General features: G+C 45.2%; 1 protein-coding gene across 3 annotated transcripts in view; it reads right to left on the bottom strand.

Annotated features, from left to right (window-relative positions):
- Positions 1-214: 214 nt before the first annotated feature.
- The window catches only part of LOC147618181 (serine/threonine protein kinase HRR25-like), an 86,815-nt gene continuing 65,172 nt past the window's right edge, over positions 215-21,857 (bottom strand). Inside the window, exons 6-14 of one of the 3 annotated variants that reach the window (XM_086774599.1) lie at positions 21,630-21,700; positions 2,280-2,341; positions 2,120-2,183; positions 1,956-2,040; positions 1,729-1,855; positions 1,562-1,644; positions 1,396-1,477; positions 1,161-1,300; positions 215-943 (exon numbers count right to left, since the gene is read on the bottom strand). In XM_086774599.1, coding sequence (XP_086630725.1) covers positions 644-943; positions 1,161-1,300; positions 1,396-1,477; positions 1,562-1,644; positions 1,729-1,855; positions 1,956-2,040; positions 2,120-2,183; positions 2,280-2,341; positions 21,630-21,700 — 1,014 coding nt within the window. In that variant the 3' untranslated portion in view covers positions 215-643. Of the gene's footprint in view, positions 944-1,157; positions 1,319-1,395; positions 1,478-1,561; positions 1,645-1,728; positions 1,856-1,955; positions 2,041-2,119; positions 2,184-2,279; positions 2,342-21,629; positions 21,701-21,857 lie in introns of all 3 variants that reach the window. The other 2 variants (XM_086774597.1, XM_086774598.1) reach the window with 2 other exon arrangements.

Below are 21,857 nucleotides of genomic sequence, written 5' to 3'. Positions count from 1 at the left end.
CATTTTATAATTGTACTGGATCATTGCTTTGTTAGTCTATACACATCTCACATATCTCAGATTGTTAAGTGTTATTTCTAGGTTTTACTATATCCACATCATTCATTTTGTTGTCTACAATCGCTTGTAAGTTGAAGATCTACTTCTGCACCTATCTCAGACACACCTCAAACCGTAAACTCTCAAAATAATTAAACCTAGTCTACTCTTCTTCTTTCCCCAAAGGAATCTTTTCTTAGTCATAAGATAAGATCATACAAGAGAAACAAGGAACAAGGACACCTAAAACTACACTAACATTCTACACTAGAAATAGACGTACCTATAATTGTCAAATTACTCTTAAATTCACAAGCTTGTCAGTGATACCCATGGTGTATTGAAATCAACAGTATGGCTGGACAGGGTTAAAGGTCACGAGCCACTAAGTAATCCCAGACCTCATATCCAATAAACCAGGCAATGTACAAAGCTTCTCTTTTAGACCTTGCTCAAGCGACAATGTCCATGAGAGATAGGAACACGAAAACACCGTCATTTGTTAATTTTGCGCTTTAAGATGATGTAAGCAGCTAGCTGCAAACTGAACTGACGATCTGTACCCGACAATCTGATGCAACCACAATCCAACAAAGCATCCCTTTTAGGGCCTCGTTTCCTTCTCAAAGGAGATTGATTCCATTCCCCTGACAACTGACTCATAATGCTTTGTGTTCAGGGGATTTCTGGTTGAAGCTGTTCTTTTTGGATCGGAAGAGCTCACAGTAGACCTTTGTGCCGATGGAGTCCTCAGACTGGTTGGGACCAACCTGCTTGCTGATGAGCGATATGGCTCTATGGCCTCAGCCGATATAGGCGGTTGACTGCCCGAGGCAACCGCCTTCCGAGAGGTGCTGCCAGACCGAGTGAAATTCAACATACGTAACCGTGGTGCTTCTTCCACCTGCAAGAGTGGATCATGTCCAAGCTCCATAAAAAAGAATTAAAACCAGAAGAGTGCTGCTTTACGATAATATAAATCACATAAGGGCTTCTAAGCACTACAGACCATGCAGCCCATCCCAAGCTCCTGCCCCTTTCCCACCCCTGGTGCCAGCAAGGGCAGCAGAACAAATGAAAATACGCCTTAAATCAGCTTAAGATGATAAAGAACTTACTACCTCTTTGGAGGGCCCCGCATCATCTACACCTGAAATCCTTTGCTTGAACACGTCACTAGTGCCCGCTCCGAGATTTGCTGCTGATGTTCTCCTGCTACCCAAATTCCAAAGAACATCCCTCGAATCCCTTGCCTCTGGACCTGTCAGGAACGGCGATTCTATGCATGCTAAAAAGGAGTGTATCCATCACTTACGACACTTTCAGATCAAACTCTAATGAAGGCCGAGGGGATACCTGGAACCCTCTCAGCTGCGGCTGCAGGGTCAACACCACCAGCTTCTGGCACACCATTGCTTGGGCCTGCCACGGGTCCATTCTGCACAAGAGGGGGTATTCAACTGAGATAAAGTAATCAGCAAAAGAAGCTTATGATATTCAGCTGCTAGGTCATAATGCATACCCCTAGGCTATATGGACCACCAGTTATTTGTGTTTGCTGATACTTCAAAATTGTCCAGTCAAATACATAGTCAAATTGGAAACCTGCACATGGACCAACACTTAATCGATCACAATTTGCATTCATACATACATACAAGTGTAATGCCTTTGAAGGCCAATACATACCCTCTCGAATGAATAGGTCACGAAAAATTCTTTTTAAATATGCGTAGTCAGGTTTGTCATCAAATCGCAAAGACCGGCAATAATGGAAGTAGGATGCGAATTCTGAAGGGTAGGACTTGCACAAGGCCTAGACATAAGCTTTTAGCAGTAAGTCAATGAGTTTCACTCACTCTCTGTAGCTCATCCATAAATGCCTTAAATCTACCATGTAGCAGCACATGTATCACCTCAATAGAAGTTGCCATCTTTTTCTCACTAATCCTCTCGTACTTCTGCTTCTTTGTACCCGCTTTCAAGCCTTGCCAAGGAAGGCTGATTCAGAACCACACATAAGGTCATTCACACACTCGAATGCCATATCTTCTAGATCCAAGCAAAGCTGAGAGTATACCTTCCCCTCAAAAAGTACATAAGAACATAACCAAGTGACTCAAGGTCATCCCTGCGACTTTGCTCTGTAACAGGTGATCAAACAAAAACAGGTGCACTTAACCCAGTTTAGAAGTAAGCTCGGGATAAAGCAGAAAGTTTTTGTACTAAATGGAGCATACCGATTCCAAGATGTGTGTTAATACTGGCATATCGAGCAGTGCCTGTGAGATTTTTGTTCTCCCTGGTCAAGAGAAAAAGAAAATAGAAACCACCCCAAGCACATCCTTGATTATTTAAACCTGATATATGCACTCTCTAAACACAAACACATCCTTGATTATTCAAACATGATATATACATTCTCTAAACAGGAGCAAGCTCAAAATTTGAGGGAAAATTTTTTTGCCGAGTCATCCTCAAAACTTTGGGTCAAAAGGCAGACAACAAAAAATAGCTATACAGTAAGGATAGGTTTTCTTAATCACACTTAGCAATCACATGCATCACTCAGGGGATAGTTAATCACACTTGGCCATCACATGCATCACTCAGGGGATAGCCACATGCGCATGCTTCTGCTCTGCAGCCGGGTAAAAATATAGAAGCCATTTATGGCCCATTTTGGCTGCGTTTGGGGCCCCCGGAGAAGTGGAAAGGGGCCATGCATGGCTGTGGCCAAGTGTGGACAGCCTCTATGCCTTTTATGGACTGGTGGGACACCATAACGGCAGTCCTACAGGCCAACCAGAATACAGGTGACTAGCCACTATATAAGGGCTGGTCGTGGGTCATTTAAGAGCATACATGGGGGAGAGTTAATAAACCACGCTGATACACGACACCCAGGAGTAGTATCATCAGCACATCTTCCATCAATGTTTTCATGGAGGACATGTGTTTTCCATCATGCACAGCATACAAGGCTTTGATGTGATTTGGATCCATACCAATCATTGTATATTTTCATGTTTTGGAAAATCTGTTTCCATCATGCATCAGTAGTCATGCACAGCATACAAGGCTTAGATGTGATTTGGATCCGTACCAATCATTGTATATTTTCATGTTTTGGAAAATCTGAACTAGTTTAGGGTTTCCACTCCATCTTCTGGCTAATTTACTACAACAAGAGATTTGTGCTGATCACTTTATTTAGGATTAATCTTAGGTTGTCAGTTAAGGAAGTAGTGGTGGCAAACACAGGTCAAGTTGATAAGAGCACCGCAAACAAAGCCCAAGGACAAACAGAGATTGGCAACATGCAAAGGACAGTCTGGGAGCGACAGATTGAGGTCAACCAAGAGCTGCAAATATCAAAATTTGCAAGGCCAACCCTAGTCCCAGACCACTGGCTGAGGTCCAACAATTTTCCAGGGTGCGGGAAACACCAACGCTTCAGGTGCATCTCTCCGAATCCCATGAGTTAAGTGCTGCAGAAATACCCGTGGGAGGAGCAGTCACAGAGTAGCAGCCCATGCCAACTCAAAGAGGAGTTGTTAAATCAAACCAAGGATGAAGCATTCCGCTCTAGTGCTCCAGGTTTAGGGATGTCACGGGCATCACTCACCAGATAGCAATGTGGACATGCTTCTCCCCTGCAGCCAGATAAAAGGCAAGTGAAGAAGCCGGTTATGGCCCAGTTTGTCGGTAATTTGTGTTAGTCTCTTTAATTAGCAGTAATTGTAGTTAATCAGTTTCTGCATAGTTATCACATCAGCAAACCCATGATGCATAATTGACCAACACACAAGCAGCATGCCACCTCTACATGCGGGAGTAGTGTCCAGTATGGTCGTAAATGTCCAGTTGTCTGGTATGGTCATAAAGTGCTTCAGATTTTTCTTGCTTACATGTGTGTACACGCACGCACGATGCAGGGGCGCTTACTTGGAAGAAATCTGATAAGACAACGAAAGAGGGTCCCCCTAGGAAGGAAGGAAGTGTGCAAGTAACAGTACACAAGCGAAGACATGAAGCTATGGGGGATTGAAGATTGAAGTCCGGATGTACTTCCAATGTGTTTTTGTATAGCAGGCCTTCATAATGGTTGTGGCATGGGGAAAAAAAGATGCATCTAAAAAGACGAACATACATTGTCGAGCTTGAGCTGGAGCACCCCCCCCCTGCAAACCTCTGCGCTGCCTGCGCCCCCTACACTGCTGCGTCTTCTCGCCATCCCTCCCTCGACCTGCGCTCCCAATCCTCTGCCTCGCGCACCCCCCTCCACCTGCCCCCTTTCATCTGCTCCCCCCCAAAATCCTCCCTCTCTCCCGCTGCTCTCCCCCCCCCCTTTTTTCTTCCCTCTTTCGCCGCCTCCCTCCGCCTGCACCCCCCCCCCTTTTTTCTTCCCTCTTTCGCCGCCTCCCTCCGCCTGCAGCCCCCCCCCCAAATCCTCCATCTCTCCCGCTGCTCCCCCCCCCTCTCCTTTTTATCCCCTCTTTCACCACCTCCCGACTGCCTCCCCTCCCTCCGCTTGCACCCCCTCCCCCCCTTCCTCCTCCCTTGCTACCCTCCCCCGCAGCCTCTCCAGTTCACCCCTCATTTCTCCTTCGGCTCTGCCTCTCCATTCCCCCGTTCTCCAGGCAGTTTCTCTTGTTCTTGGGTATTTGTCATTTGGCAAGTCTCCACCCCTTCTGGTCTTCACCCTTCCGGAGGACTCCATGGCAGCCGCTCCGCCATCCTTGACAGAGGCCGCCATCCCTTGCCTATCCTTCTTAGAAGTGGACCTCCAACTCCTCACTAAGACAGTTGCCTCTCTAAAGGCTTCCACTCTGGTTTGCAAGATTGTTGGTAGCCACCCGGCGTGCGGACAACTGAAAGATCTTTTACAGGTTAGCCTCCTTGGAGCGCCTACAAAGATCGCAGACATTCATCCTCTGGGGTGTGGCCACGACAAGGTAGAGTTTGAATCGCCAATGATGTCAAATAGAGTCATGCAATTGAGCCCCCTCGCACTACTAGCCCAGCCCTTCTTTGTGAGGTGGCAGCACGGCATCAACCCCGCATCCGATCCATTGGCTGGTGTTTCAAGCTTTCCCGTGACAGTCTGCTTCCCATGCCTCAGGAAGGAATACCTTCCTCTTCTCCCAGTGATTGGTGCAACCATTGGGAGAGTGATGAATCCCCCCCCCTCCAAAAATGCCACCTCGTCCCTTGCACGGGTGGCCGGGATTCCATCCCTTCGCATATGTATTGCCTCGCCAAAGACAGTGCCTCATGTCATATCCCTTCCTTGCCTCTGCAGAGACCCCATCTTGCAGAGAGTGGAGTACTCAGGCCTCCAAGGCCAGTGTTTAATTCATAGGCAGATGGGACACCTCACCCTAAACACTTGTTCCGCATGCAAGGCCGGTCCCATCTCTCGAGTTTGATACCCAATTGTGCTCTATGGAAATGAAATTATCTATGGCTCCCATGTCAAACGACACTAGAGCATTCTTGTCCCGCACGTTACCCCAAGAGAGGCCTAATTCTATAATGCAGGGACTCGTGAAAGTGACAGAATTGATGAACTCCTTGTACAAACCCACTTCATCAACAATCACAAATAATGAAAGAAAGTAGGATTCTAGAAAACGACCTCACTAAATAGGGAACAGGACCCTCCTCCTTTGTTGGAATAAAACCACTGGCACAAAGTGTACAATGAATGAGAAGTGTCTATAAAACGAAGAGGGAGTGCTCCAATTTATAGGTTTGAGGCTTCAATGCGCTAGAGTGGAAAGAGTAAGCTCCAAATGGCAAGTGACCACTTTATTTGACAAGTGTTAGCTAAATTGACAAGTGTAAGGTGAAATGACAAGTGTAGGGACACTTGTCTCATTCTAGATGCCACATATCTTAATTTAAGAGGTGATTCTTCCATAACCTTCTGTGCTAAAAATATCCAAACTCGTAAAGAAGTTGACAAAGGTTCTTTAGTAAGTCTTGATCCTTGAAAAAATCCAGAGGTTTTGAGACAAACCAATTTCCATCAGAGTCTGCCAAAAATAGCAACTCTCCTAGATTCTAGGAGTTGCATGCTTTGAGTCCAAGAAGGCTTCGTTGTAAAGATTCACATGTTCATGGTTTGTTCAAATAATTTGGCCATCTCATTTCGCCCTCGAAACCACTCATCACTCATTTGGGTGTTCTAGTCAATTTGGCCACCCGAGTGCTATATATCCAATCATCTAGGTATCTGGTCTATGCCCACCCAACTGAAAAATTTGAGCATACTGACCAATGGCCACCCATGAATAGAAATGAGCATTCGAGCTTAATTAGCTACTCAAAAGATATGCAAATCACAATTCATGTTCCATGAGATATCTAGTAATTACCAACTCACATATGGAACAATTTTGAGCAAGACAATGATCAATTTGAGGAACAAAATAGGAGCTTGGATACATCCCTCCCCCTTAGAATCTATCTTGGCCCCAAGACAATAAATCAACTGCTTCTGGCTCGGCAGCTTCATCAAAAGCTGTGCGTTATACTCTTCTGGCATCTATTTAGCGTCCGTGTGAGAATCGTTTTGGAGCTTCAAGAGGAATTTTTGACTAATGTTATTTCCTTTCTTCCTAACCATGTGGAAGATAATCTGTTATGGTTGTAATATATCTCTTTCTCTTAATCCACTTCCAGTGGTTCCTCCATAACAGGCTCCTTTGGAGGTGGTCCTCCATAGGGTTTTAAAAGGTTAACATGGAAGGCATTATGTGAACTCGCCCAACATATAACACCGCATATACGCCAGAATGGGCCAACCCCCCTCCCCCTTTGGAGTGTTTCATTATCCAAGGAGAAATATAACATGTACAAGCTTTGAGAGCCTTACTCTCCCCATGGAAGATGACCGATTATCCATATACAATCATAAATCTATCCTTCATTCAATATGGGTCCTTCCATAAGCACACAAAACATGTATAACAGCCCACATGGCTCTTCCACGAGCACATAAACCTATAAACCAGCCCATGTGGCTCATCCATGAACTCATAAACCTGTAAACCAGCCCATGTGGCTCATTCATGAGCTCATAAACTTGTATAACAACCTATATGTCGCATCCATGAGCACCAAAACCTATAAACCAGCCCATGTCGCTCATCCATGAGCACATAAACTAGTATAACAGCCTATATATCACATAAAACCAGAAATTTCAGCAAGCTTTAGGACTATTTTGCTGAAAAGCATCCATCCGGGTGTGCAAGATGGTGTAGAGTAGTGAAAATCATCTTCCCCAAGCTGGATATGGCGATGGTGGGCTTAGAAGTGAACAGAAATAGAGAAAAAACAAAGAAAAAACAAAGTTTTCAACCTCCAAAACCTGCTTGAAGCTCAAACTCGCCCAAGAGATAGCTCTCTTGTGTTCAAAATAAGCAAGAAAAGCCTACAATACCATGTGTAGAGGTGAATTGACAAGTGTGAGGACACTTGTCTCACTTTTATGCTCTTATCTGCCACATGTCCCAAATCCAAAGGCCAAAAATTCCACAATCTTCATCTCTAAAAATATCTCAGATGATAGCTAATTTCTCAACGGCGCTTTGGCAATACTTGATCACTGTCACATTCCGGAGTGTCAAATCCCCACGTATCCCCTCGTGATCGATCTTGGTTTGAAACTCCAATCCTGCAAACAAACGAACAAACAAACAAGCAAGGGGGTGCAGGCCTGACTCACCTCCCAACCATGACAGCCGTGGGCGAGCCCACAGTCTTGGCTGTCCCCACCGAGCCACGAGCTGAGCTAACTAGGTTGACGTACCGACCAATCTCCTCCTCACGACGTCCCATACCGCCACAAAGCTGCCCTCGCGGGCCTCGAGATTGCTGCCGGCCTCGGCTTCATAAAGCAGGTGCACCAAGCTCCAAGACCATAGAGCTCTCACAAACTCGCGAGACTCTCTATATCCCAATAACTAACCTTGGCCACCCTTTTATAGACTCTTGGCCGGTCATCGAGCGTCCACACTTGGACGCCCACCCGTCCATACTTGGGTGCCCACCCGTTAGTATTTCCCTAACTCAGCTCGTCAATCAGCTTGCCTAGTTCCAAGCTTCCCCAAGCCTCGAAACTAGTCTTGCGTGCGTGTAGCACATGGTGGATACACACTGTGCACATGACATACTCTCCTTCCTCTAAGAGCTCACTCCTGAGCTCACTAAAAAGCCAAGGTAATCTCTTTGAAGAGTAGTCAATGTCTCCCATGTAGCGTCCTCCTCAACACGATCCTTCCACTTGATCTTGTATTTCGTGATAAGCGTATTACGCAATCTCTTTCACGAAATCCAAGAATCTTTTCAGGTTCGTGCGGAACAAATGTCATGTCCTCGACATCTATAATTTCTTGAGGAGTAACTAACTGATCTGCTCCATCCATCCTTAAGTCTACTGACATGAAATACAGGATGAACTTTCACATGAGAAGGCAAATCCAATTCATATGCAACTGAACCAATCCGTCGTGTAACACGAAATGGTCCACAGTATCTAGGGGATAATTTCGGAGATCTACCTCTCCGTAAAGTCTCGGAATCTTTCGGAACTCGGAAATACACCATTGTTCCTTCAGAGAACTCTCTGGGTGAACGATGTCTATTAGAATAAAACCTGTCTCGGTCTTGAGCACTTCTAATAGATTCCTTCGCAACTTGTAACATTTCCTACATATCTTGCAAAAAATTACGTGCTGCATCATGCTGAAGTCCAGAGAATCCTACTGTAGCAGGTGATCTAGGTTGACAACCATACATAAGCATGAAAGGACTAAACCCTGTACTCGTATGCATAGTACTGTTATATGCAAATTCTAACATAGGAAGATAATCCTCCCATGAACTCTGTCTTTTGGATACATATGCTCGAAGGATATCCTCCAAAATCTGATTCACTCTTTCAGTCTGGCCATTAGATTGAGGATGATCTGAGAAACTCAAATTCAAAGTTGTTTCCAACTTCTCAAAAACAAGATTCCAAAAATCACTTGTAAACTTAGAGTCCCTATCACTGACTATGTCTTGCGGTAACTCGTACAGTCTAAACAATTGCTCGATAAACTGCCGTGCTAATCGCGTAGCTGTAATAGTCTTCCGGGTCGATAAAAATCTAGCCATCCTTGTCAAGCGATCTACCACAACCCAAATAGAATCGTGGCCTTGATGTGTTCTTGGAAATCCGGTAATAAAATCCATGGAAATACTTTCCCATTTATTACCTGGGATTTGCAAAGGATGCAACAACCCAGCCTGTCTAAAGCGTTCAGCTTTATTTGCCTGACAAATCTGACACTTGAGAACATAATCTTCTACATACCCTTTCATCTTTGGCCAATAAAAAGTGTGTTTCACTAATGATAGTGTCCTGTGTACCCCAGGGTGTCCAGCAGAAGGGGCGTCATGACACTCCTTAAGAAACTTGGACCTAATGTCCGGGATCTGTGGTACACAAATTTTGTCATTACGGAATAGTAAACCATTCCAAATCATCCACTGGCCTCCTACAGCTTGAATAGTAGACTGCACTACCCTCTCTACTTTCTCGGTTATGGATACCTTGGCTTCAGCTTTAGGTCCCAGTATTACTCCGGAACCGTTCAGGGGCGAGCAAAAGCAGCGCACCAAGGAGATCGTGGACACGTGGCTACATAAGTGGCAAGTTCACTTTCAGTTTCATCCATATGATAACGGAAAGAAGATCCAGTTAGCAGCAGGTTTCCTGTCTGGCAAAGCTTTGCTTTGGTGGAAGGAACTCAACCCTAAGCCAACGACTTGGGCACAATTTGAAGACGTCTTCAAGAAAGAATTCCATGATTATGATGTTGTTGCCCGGTTTTCAGTTTTGACCATGACCTCGCAGCACCTCACTTATGAAGTCTACCTCCAAAAGTTTCGTGACTTGCAGATGAAAGCTACAAAGATGGATCCCACTACTCTTTTGGGGTTTTTCGTAGCTGGGTTACCAAACTCGTACCGATTACAGGTAAAAAATAACAAATGTAAAACTTTGGACGAGGCCATTTATTCAGCTCGTATCTATGACGAAACCCGTTACCGAGCAGGGAAACAAGCATAAAAGAAAGTTCTCCGCACCTATGGCTAACACAACAGAAGGAAAGCCTTCGGACCAACCTTCGAAGAATTCAAGTTGGACACGAGCGAAGAAAAAACGACTCCTTAGGGCTTTAAAGCTCAAGAAGGAAGGACGTTGTTTTATCTGCGAAGAAAAAGGACACATGCGTAACGAGTGCCCGAAATGTGTGTCGTTTGTGGAGCACCCCGAGGGTTTATATAGCTGAGGGGTGAGGGTACGGGCGCTGCGCAAAGCAAGGGCGAAAGGACGGTATACCGTTACAAGCTATGGATCAGTAAGTGAATGGCCATAAAATTCACATTCTTTTAGACCCTGGTAGTTCGCATAATTTTGTTAACTACAAACTTGTGCAGAAATTGAGTCTTGATACGACACTCAGCGACCATACCTATGAGGTACGTCTACCTGCGAGAAGGCAAGTTTGGGATCGCAAGGTGGAGATGCTTCCAATCCAGATTTAGGACTACAAAGACACTCTGGAATGCTATGTTATGCATCTGGAAAATTTAGACTTGTTATTAGGAATTGAGTGGTTTAAGACTCTTGACGTCCAGATAGATTGGTCTAGTCATGTTTTTTCTTTTCAGCATAGGAACACCAAGTATAGTATTTTAGGTGATTGTATCCATCCCTCTCAGGTACCTCTTGTTTTGGAAATATAATGGATTCTTCTTTGTATACCGCTTTCCATTGTGTATTGATTCCACTTTCTTCTTTTCTCATCCTTTCCATGGATGTAAATGAATTGAGTGTGTTTGAAAGCAAAGAATTACAGAAGATACTTGATTCATTTCAAGATGTATTTACTAAGGAACTGCCATTGGGTTTACCACCTGAACGGGCAGTAGATCATCGTATTGACTTGATCCCTGGTGCTCATCCTGTTAGTATTCCACCTTATAGGATGAGCCAAGGCGAGGAAGATGAGTTGGCTAAACAACTCGAAGATTATTTGAGAGTGGGCTAGATCCGTCCAAGTAAATCACCTTGGGGTGTACCTGTTTTGCTTAGGAGAAAGAATACCTGGAGAATGTGTATAGATTACAAGAGATTGAACAAGCTGACCATTAAGAACCGTTATCCTCTCCCTAGATCAGATGACCTGATTGATCGGTTAGCAGGAGCGAAATATTTCACGAAGATAGATTTACGTACTGGCTATCACCAGATACGTATTCATGAAAGGCATGTCGAAAGAACCGCCTTTCGGACTAGGTATGGCCATTACGAGTTTCTCGTATTACCTTTTGGGTTAACCAATGCTCCAACCACTTTCCAGCAAATGATGAACGATCTTTTTTATGAACATTTGGAAAAATTTGTGGTGGTGTTCCTGGATGATATTTTGATTTATAGTCGTACTCTTGAGGATCATGTCAGATACCTCACGATTGTCTTATCTATTTTAAGACAGAATCGACTATATGCTAAGTTGAGTAAATGTGAGTTCTTTATGATCGACATCATTTACTTAGGACACAAAATCACTAGAGATGGATTGAGCATTGACTATGACCGAGTTCAGAAGGTTCTGGATTGGCCTATACCACGAACAGTGAAACAACTCTGTTCTTTTCTCGGTTTTGTTGTTTTTCTTCGGAAATCTGTGCGGGAGTACTCTCAGCTCACACTACCGATAACCGACTTATTGGAAGGTCGTGGACATAAGTCAAATCAACCTATCCCTTGGAATAACGATTTGGATATGGTCTTCAGACTTCTGAAAGATAAAGTCAAGGAAGCACCTATCTTAGCATTGCCTGATCCTAGTCGGCCTTATGTTCTTGAAACTGATGCCAGTGACTATGCTATCGGGGCTGCTTTATTTCAAGATGGTAGACCGGTTGCTTTTAAAAGTAAAAAGCCAGACGACACACAATCTCGTTGGCCAACCCTTGAGAAGGAGCTTTATGCTTTGATTCATGCTCTCAAGGTTTGGAGACATTATTTATATGGCTCCAAGTTTGTGGTATTGACTGATCATCAGTCAATCAAGTATGTGTGTGATGCGGATGATTTGAGAGGAAGGAAAGCTGGTTGGGCAGAGTTAATGCAAGATTTTGATTTTGAGATCCGTTATCAGAAAGAGTCCATGATTAGTATTGCAGATGCGCTTAGTCAGATTAGAGAGGTGAATACTTTGTCGTTCACCGAGATTTCTACTGACTTATTTCAGTCATTGAGAGGGCTTTGCAGGACTGATAGTTATTTTGGTTCATTTTGGCAGAAGATCCAGGACGGGAGCTCATTGATTGACCAAGACTCGATGGCCAATAGAGTGATGGAGTTCTGCAAAGCTTGCATCTGGGCTGCGATTTGTGCCTGACATTCCGTCGAAGAAGCTTCGAGAGCTACTTTGAACTCTTGGAAATCTGATTTTGACACAAAATCGTCAAAAAGATCGGCATCGGTATCTTCCATAGCCGGCAAGCCTTCGCGTTCCACGAGGGGTTTCAACTCCGATTCTTGGGTCGACATCGTGAAGAGGGTACGTGGAGAGAAAATTCGGTCGTTGCACAAGGAAAGTACAAGGGAACTTGAGAGCTTGAGAGCTTGAAAACTTGAGAGATGTGTGGCAAGAAGCCCACTTGAGGGGGTTTATAAAGGTTTCCCAAAAAAAAACTAAAAGCTCCCAAAAGCTATGCTTGGCTTTTCTTTGCTTTTGTGTTTTTTTTTCTTGAATATATATATATATATATATATATATAGTCTATTTTCTTTATATAAAAATATAAACACTTTTACCTTGGAGAGGGGTCTTTTAAATCTTTAAATAAACCTTTTTTTTTTTAAAATTAAACTCCCAAAAAAAACGAAAGCTCTAAAAAAAACTTGGCTTTCCTTGTTTTTTTTTCTCCTCCTGGATTAACGCCATCGACTGGTTGCACGCGAATGAAGCTGCCGGCGAATGCTGTCGTCAACTGAAACCGGCGCTTGAGTGCGACGCACGCGTAGCCGTCGACCGGTGCTGCCTGTAGGCCAGCCGCGATAGCCTGGGCACCTGCGCTAGGCTGGTCGCCTAGCTGCGTAGGCCAAGGCGCCTACGTGGGCATGGGTGCCTGGCCGCCTAGCTTGGCAGGCTTGGCCGCCTGGCTTAGCAGGCACTTGCGCCTGCCTGCCTGCCAGCCGCCGATAGCGTCTCCCGCCATCGCACAAACCTGCCCGCTTATAAGCGATCCAGCACTTCTCTTGCTCTCTCTCTCGTTCAACGAATAAGCATCGTGCTTTTCTATCTTCTACTTCTCACCCGACTTGCTCATGCATATGACTGCATAAACGACTCTCCTCTTCTTTGCCAAGCAAAAGACCCTTCTAAGACTACCATCTCCCATCAACATGGGTCTCCTTGATGAAGAAAAAACACATACTATTCTGAAAACAACAGTATGTACAGAAAAAACAGCAAGCTTTTAACACATACCTTTCTTCGACCTCTTCTTCTCTACCTACCGACTTGCTCGCTCACGAGGTATGCTCTGATACCACTGTCAAATCCCCATGGATCCCTTCGTGATCGATCTTGGTTCGAAACTCGAATCCTGCAAACAAACGAACAAACAAACAAGGGGGTGCAGGCCTGACTCACCTCCCAACCATGACAGCCGTGGGCGAGCCCACAGTCTTGGCTGTCCCCACCGAGCCACGAGCTGAGCTAACTAGGTTGACATACCGACCAATCTCCTCCTCGCGACGTCCCATACCGCCACAAAGCTGCCCTCGCGGGCCTGGAGATTGCTGCCCGCCTCGGCTGCATAAAGCAGGTGCACGTCTGCACTAGATCCAGGCTCCAAGACCATAGAGCTCTCACAAACTCGCGAGACTCTCTATATGCCAATAACTAACCTTGGCCACCCTTTTATAGGCTCTTGGCCGGTCATCGGGCGTCCACACTTGGGCGCCCGCCCCGTCCATACTTGGGCGCCCGCCCGTTAGTATTTCCCTAACTCAGCTCGTCAATCAGCCTGCCTAGTTCCAAGCTTCCCCAAGCCTCGAAACTAGTCTTGCGTGCGTGTAGCACACGGTGGATACACACTGTGCACATGACGGGGAGGTAATGACGCGAACGGAAATTCCAACAGAGATTGCCAAAAATAGCAACTTTTCCTAAAATTTAGGAGATAATCTCTTTGTATTCCATTACATGAGAAATACATGTAGAAACCTGTTTCATTGCTCGATCTCCCCCAAATCCTCAAGAGTTCACCATACATACTTTCCACTTGACACTTGAGCTCCAAAACCCATTTCTCTGTCCAAGAAACCGTCTCGAGTGCCTGAACACTTTGTCCTTTGTCCCGCATAATCCCCCATTCCCAAAGCTTGTACATTCTTGATCTTTTGGGCATTCAAATCCCATCCACAAACATGAATTCAAGAGATGCCGAAAATGGTGACATTCCCTCCAGCTTCTTAAAAGTTGTCCTCAACTTTAAAGCTTCAAACCATATATCAAGATATATTCAAACCATGTCCCATCAAGTGGGTAAAAATTCCGTGGAAGCTATACTAGACACAGGCACAAGAGCCAACTATGTCTCAATAACCAATATCAATGAGATAATCATATGGCAATGAAAATCGCCAACCAGGTTAAGACACTCAAACAAGTGCTATGCACAAGAAACTAGAGCCAGAAACATGTGCTATGCACACAAACTGGTGCCATTCAAGAGCACAAACCATGGTGATAGAAAAGTTGGTTCTCCATAGTTCTGGCAATCCATTCTCCCAACCCCAACAGTTCCCATGCTTTCTCATACAATCCCAACTTTGATCAACAAGCCTGGTGTGGAAACAATAAAATACTCACTCCACAATCCCAACACGAATCCACGTGTATGGTGGAGTGTTCATTGAATTGCCCTCTCACAATCCCAATACAAATCCATATGCATGGTGAGATAGGAGATAGTGATTCCAATATGTTTGAAAAAATCCATGTCCCAAATAAATGGACGAGACAAAAGAGTTATCATAATCATGTCCCAAGTAAATGGGCGAGACAAAACAAGTCCCCAGGCGTTAGTCCACATGACCCTTGTTATAGACATAAGTCCCATGCCATCCAGGCGTCATGTCCACTCTACCACTTGCACTTTGTGTTGGTGCGCTAACCATACGCCTTGGATGAGAGGTGGGCTCAAGTAATAAGATAAAACAATCACTCGCAAGCATAGATAGCATGGTGTTTCATAAGCATTTCTACTCCACATAGTTTATAGGCAATTTCGGCCACACTACCCTCTCAAGTGTCCATGTCTCTATTGTTCCACCCACGCAAGGTAGAAACAATCTTCAAGAGAGCACGTAGGACAAGAGAACACTACACAAGGTATGTTGTACTTGACACTACCCTCTGAAGTGCCATGTTCTCTTCCATTTGCTCTCTATTGTTCCACCAACACATGGTAGTTACAATCTTCAAGAGAGCACGCAAGACAAGAGATAATTACACAGGGTATGTGAACCATGAGTTCCATAAGTCGAATGCATCCCAAATAAAAGGAACCTAAAAGAATAATCCATCCCAGTAAAAGGAGCCATAAACATGATCCATAAACCTGAGAATGGATCCAAATCCCTAGAAAAGAAGCCCAAGAATCCAGACATGTAGACCATAACTCTTACCACATGCTCCGTGTTGACTACACACCTTGGAGTAGAGGTGAACTTTATCCATAAAAGTATCATATCCATGAGATATCCAAATATTTCTTCTCTATAAACTCGAACAAATTTGTCCATAGAAATCCCTTGTGAAGCCCAATATCTATATAAATCTCGTCCAAGAAAGAAATCTCCATACATATAATCCATCCCAATAAAGGGAGTCATGAAAAGAACTCATCCTATTAAAGGGAGCCATAAGTCCATGAAGCCATCATACTGAAGAATGCAAAAGATGACCATATATATATAGCCATGTCATATATTGCAGTCCTTGAGCATCGTGCTCACAATAGAGATGACCTCTAGATTCTGGGCTTCTCAACCATGCAAATAATTTTTCTTGAAACACGTTCAAGAAAACATACAACACTTCTCCTTATATTTACACACAAGGATTAGGTGTTCAAAACACATAAACCATGAAGAATCAAAAAGTAATAGTTTTGTAACCTCAAAGAATACTTAGCTCTTCTTCTTTGCTGAAAACATCATGAAGCCATGAGACAAATAGAACTCCATTATAGCTTGCTTTCAGCGTGAGAAGCAACTTCCATAATACAAAGCTAGCAGATAGACAGGCCCTCACAGACTCCAAGAAACCATAATGTTCACTTCCAATTATGCCTAGTACTGATATGTATAATCCTACCAATGGCCATAGTATGCACCTTAATAAGATCATTCTCACATAAGAATGAGAGAAAGCCTTATGCTCTCATACCAATGTAACTCGCTCGAGAAGCACGGGAGTGGGAGTGGGAGTGGGCGTGGTCGTGCATCACTTAACCATGAGCATAATTAAATATTTCGGCATTTAATCACAGCCATCAAACAATCCGTAAAGCTGAAATAAAAGTTGCACATATAACACCGCATAGAGGCCGGAATAGCCCCCCCCCCCCCCCCCCCCCCCCCCCCCCCCCCCCCCCCCGCGGAGTATATCATTATCCAAGGAGAAATATAACTTGTACAAGCGTTGAGGGCCTTACTTTCCCCATGGGAGATGCCGGATTATTCTTTGTCTTTCTCCTTGTCCTTATGAGGATTTTCAAGATAAGATGAGGCGGCTTGGGTGTGGGGGGACTTCGAGGTTACAAATTGACTATCTCCTCTGATGATGGTGGGTGAAGTAAGTTTCATGGTCTTTGTCTTTCCTAAAGTAGAGACTCCTTTCATGCTGTGGTAGACTTTCGTTGCTGCAACACAATCAATCGCACCAGCCTTCTAAGAAGAAAGTCTTCAAAGACTTTGACTTTAGCTCTAGCTTTAGCTCCTCTCCATCAAAGCTTGAATCTCTGGACCTACTTCAAGCTCTTTGAACCTTTGAATGTTCTCATAGTCTGGAAAAGACACCGTCAAAAATTGTGAAAAAGACACCGTCAAAGAATGTCCATAACCTTTACATTGCTAATAAATACTCTCCTTCTTCTAACATGGTGAATGTACTATGTGGACTGGCGAAAAATTCTCACCCCGGGAATGTTTTCACAAAAGAAGACTTTGATACCATGCAACGCAAGGACGCGTGAAAGTTACAAAATTGATGAACTTCTTGTAGCAAATCCACTTAATCAACAATCACAAATTAATGAAAGAAAGTAGGCCTCAGAGACTGAGAGGGAAATAGGCCCCTCTCCCTTTGCAAGAATTTATTGAATCAAACCACAAGCACAAAGTGCCTATACCTTTACAATAGATGAGAAGTGCCTATAAAATGAAGAGGACCAATTTATAGGTTTGAGGCTTCAAAGCTCTAGAATGGAAAGAATAAGCTCCATGTAACCATTGGCTACTTTAATTGACTAGTGTAAAGTAAATTCACAATTGTAAGGTGAAATGACTAGTGTAGGGACACTCGTCTCATTCTAGATGCCACATGTCTTAATTTAAGAGATGATTCTTCCATAACCTTCTATGACAAGTGTAAAGTAAATTCACAATTGTAAGGTGAAATGACTAGTGTAGGGACACTCGTCTCATTCTAGATGCCACACGTCTTAATTTAAAAGATGATTCTTCCATAACCTTCTATGCTAAAAATATCCCAACTTACAAAGAATTTCACAAAGTTGCTTTAGTAACTCCCGATCCTTTGCGAAAATCCAAGGTTCTAACGCAAACGAAATTTCCATGAGAAGTTGACTACAATAGCAACTCTCCTAGATTCTAAGAGTTGCATGCTTTGGGTCCAAGAAGACTTTGTTGTAAAGATTCACATGTTCATAGTTTGTTCAAATCATTTGAGCATGTAGTTTCGCCTTCGAAACCACTAATCAGTTATCTGGACGTCAATTTGACCACCCAAGTGCTAAATCTAGTCATCTTGTCTATGACCACCCGATGAGAAACTTCGGGCGTTTTACCAACAGCCCAGCGTGAATAGAAACAAGCATTCTAGCTTAATTAGCTACTCTAAAGATATACAAATCACAATTCATGCTCCATGAGCTATCTGGTAATTACTTTTTTTTTTCCGAGAAAAGATCCTTTCATTAGTTAAATAAAAACGCCCGTAGGGCTACAAAAGATCTCTCCAGCTCATAAGAGAAACAGAGCAGTGAATACAGCAAGGCAGCCCGGGAGACTCTCCCTAGGTGCTGCAAAATACAAGCATCAGTACAGAGGACTGAGGGCTAAATCATACAATAGGGGGGGGGGGGGGGGAAGCCAAACAGGTGGCCTGTAATGCCAACGGGGGGATCCCGTGTGTAAGGTGTAAAAGGGGCCTCTGCGCCAGGTGGTGTGAAAAGCCTGGCGCCGCAAGATCGCCTCATCCGAGTCGCCCCGGATGCGGTCATATTGTCCTCGCAGGGTGTGGATCAACTCCTGCCAAATCCCCCGCACAGTCTCTGCTGGTGGCTCCAGTCTCCCCTCAAAGGCCGTGAAACACCGGGCCCCTCCAGGTGAACCAGATGGTGAGGCTGCTGAGGAGCTCCCATCGTAAATCCCTCTCCTGTGTCCAGCTGGCAGACGAGAAATCCGGTGCCGGAACCAGGCGAGGCTGGCCCCTAATGAATCTGATGGCCTGACTGTCCTGCTCCATCTCATAGCCCATAGCAAGCCCTGACGAAGTCGACCAAGCAGCGGCACCCCACGTAAACATACCCTCTGGAGAGAGGAGGGGCCAGAATACGCAGCATCCGCAGCCAAATCTGCTACGCCTGAGGGCAATCCCAAAGGCAATGTCTCTGTGTCTCCATAGGGTGGCCGCATCGGACGCAGGCCGCCGGAAGACCGCTGTAGACAAGCCAGGTGCCAACTGCTGAGCCCCTGTGGGCGACCAGCCACTGGAAAGTCGAGATCCTGCGGGCCTGTCAACTAGCCCAGAGCCGAGCCCAAAAATCCTCCAGGAACTCCTGTGAGAGTCTCTGTAGCCGCCAATGCCCCGCTGCAACTAGAGAGACCATCCTCCTCGCCGTCAAAATATGCCGCCCCAGCCGAACAGTATACTGGAAAAAGGTGATCTCTGTGGCCTCAAGGGATGCATAAGGATCATGCCACTCGTACTCCCCAAGGTCCCACTGTAGCCGGGCCAAGGGGCACGCTGCATATGCCCATATGCGCCAATCCGAGAGCACATCAGCAGGGTCGGGGTCAATATGCCACTTCCGAGAAGCGGCAGCCACAACCCGTATCCTCTGAAAGGTGCACTCTGCAACCGAAAGCGACTCCATCTCCACTCTCTGAAGTCTGCCCTCATCCTGGATCTCATAGTAGAAGCATCTGCCATCCTCAGTGCAAGCTCTGACAGCAATCAGGATCTCCAACTGTGTAAAGGCTCCCATCCACCGTAGGGTCACTGGCTCGAAAGGTGTGAACCACTCCTCTGTGAGTGCCTCCTGAATATCATCCCTCATAATCAACCCCCCTCCGAAGTGACTCAGCCTCTCCACCTGGATCTCCTCTGGGAGACTGCAGAAGGCCTGCCAGTCTCCAAAACTACGTGTTGGGCCTGCCGCTAAAGGTCCGCAGGCTAGACGAGGCCAAGAACCCAACATATGACCCTGCTCTGTGCGAACCGCTGGGCTCCAGATGAGCGGGTGTCTGGCCCGCTCCTCAACACTAGAAGGAGGTCGCTGAGAGAGCCCCGGTCTCAGCAGCTCCCAAGCTCTCAGGATACTCAAAGCAAATCTGTCCTCCCATCCTCTACTGAGGCCTGTCCTCCTCATCTCTATGAAGATCCAGCGAATCTCTGGTGCCCAAGTACCCCTTGCTAGAGGAGCCCGAGCCTGCAGCCGCTGCAAGAGAAGCTCTTTCCAAGGCTCAGCGCCTGGAAGCAGCCCCCGAACAACTGCAAACTGTAGGATGAGGGCTCGCTTGCGTGTTGAGTCTTTCCCGACTCTCCATGCTTTGGTGAAGCCCTGTAGCCTAGCTTCATGCATAGAAGCTGTCCATCTTTCTCGGGAGTGGAGTTGGGTGTCTCAGCTATACCTCTAACTCGAATGTTGAGGCGGCGGGCATGCCTCATCTTCTCCTCCTCAATGGTGGTGTGAATGATTTGATGTTCTTCCCTTTGAGTCTCCTTCCTCACTTCTTTACGGATGTTCTTCTTCACCACCTCAACCCATCCTGACTGCTTGGCTTCAAGTTTTCCCTCCATGTCCTTTGTGATCTCCTTGGAGATCTCTTCTTTGATGGCCGTGAGAGTGTTGTCATTGATCTCCCCTTCTTTCTTCTCGGTGTTCTTGATGGCTACCACTTCCACTTTCAATGCACTCACCTCCTCCTTGAGTGCTGTGTTCTCTTGTTCAAGGTCCCTGACCCGTGCTTCGAGGACCATGATGTGCCGGTGTAGTTTGTTCTCCACCTCATTGAGGTTGGAATCGGATGTCTTCTCGTTCTCCTTAATTAGTGCCTTCATTGCCGTCTCGAGGGCCTCGAGTTTCTCTTGGAGACTCAGGGCCATTCCTCGAAATTACTCTGCAGCCCTTCCCACAGGCAGGGAGGAGAGAGAGAGAGAGAGTTATGTTGCTGCCTTGGGGGCCTGAGAGAGAGAGAGAGAGAGAGAGAGAGAGAGAGAGAGAAGAGAGAGTTTGTAGCTTCATAGCAATAGAAAATAGAGAGGTTAGAGAGAGGTTAAGACTAAGTGCTAAGATGAAATCTCAAAAGGCTTGAGCTTTGAAGTTTGTTGTTATGCAATGCATATAACTTGCCGGTTAAATAAAGAGAGAGAGAGAGAGGTCCATTCAAAGTTCATTTGCAGGTCAGTGTTTACTTTTTTAAAAATTCCCTTGATGTGTTTTTTCCCTTGCTGCAGAGATGCGCGTCAAATTTTTTTCCTTAATTAGCAGCAAAGGTACGTGTTAATCGTTCAGCGTTTTCCCCCTTGATTTGTTGCAGATGACGCGCGTAATCAGTTGGTGGGTCGTGGGTTACGGGTAGCCGTTTTCATGGGTCGTGTAGTTTTCATGGGTCGTAAGTTACGTTTTAATAGCGTCCCACTACCCACGTTAAAAATGCATAATGCCCACAAAGAAAAAAACCACCCATGATGCCCACTAACCGAAACGGTCGCGCGTCAACTTTCTCCACACACGTGTTCCCAGACAAGTGCACATTCCCGGATCGCGTTCCAGCACGTTCCTCCAACGTCAACATGGTGACCCAGCTATCCATCTGTTCCTGCACGCTCCCACATTCCAGCTCGAGGATGAAGGGCGTTCCCACATTCCTACGTACTTGGAACGACGTTCCTTGTGACTATGCTTGATTCCTACTATTAATTCAACTAAGAGTCATTGAAAAATCCCATTGAAACATATATGAAGCAAACCTATATGGTATGTGTTGGTGAGTGGAAGGATCCCGATATTTTTTGGCAAGACCAAAATCGATGATGTACACCTGTAGATAGGGAGACAACAAAAAACAATAACTTAGCTTGAGCATTTTGCTCCATTTCAGAAATGGACGAAGTACTACAATCATCTCACAGACCAACCACTGCTATTTGGCATCAAATAAATTTTCCATATCATTCATTGTCTCTTGCATAACATAC

The sequence above is a fragment of the Cibotium barometz genome, chromosome 35 (assembly GCF_041138505.1).
Source record: "Cibotium barometz isolate CiBa-2024 chromosome 35, ASM4113850v1, whole genome shotgun sequence".
Taxonomy (NCBI): domain Eukaryota; kingdom Viridiplantae; phylum Streptophyta; class Polypodiopsida; order Cyatheales; family Cibotiaceae; genus Cibotium; species Cibotium barometz.
Note: the sequence above shows the minus strand (reverse complement) of the source record. Positions and strands in the feature narration are given on the sequence as shown.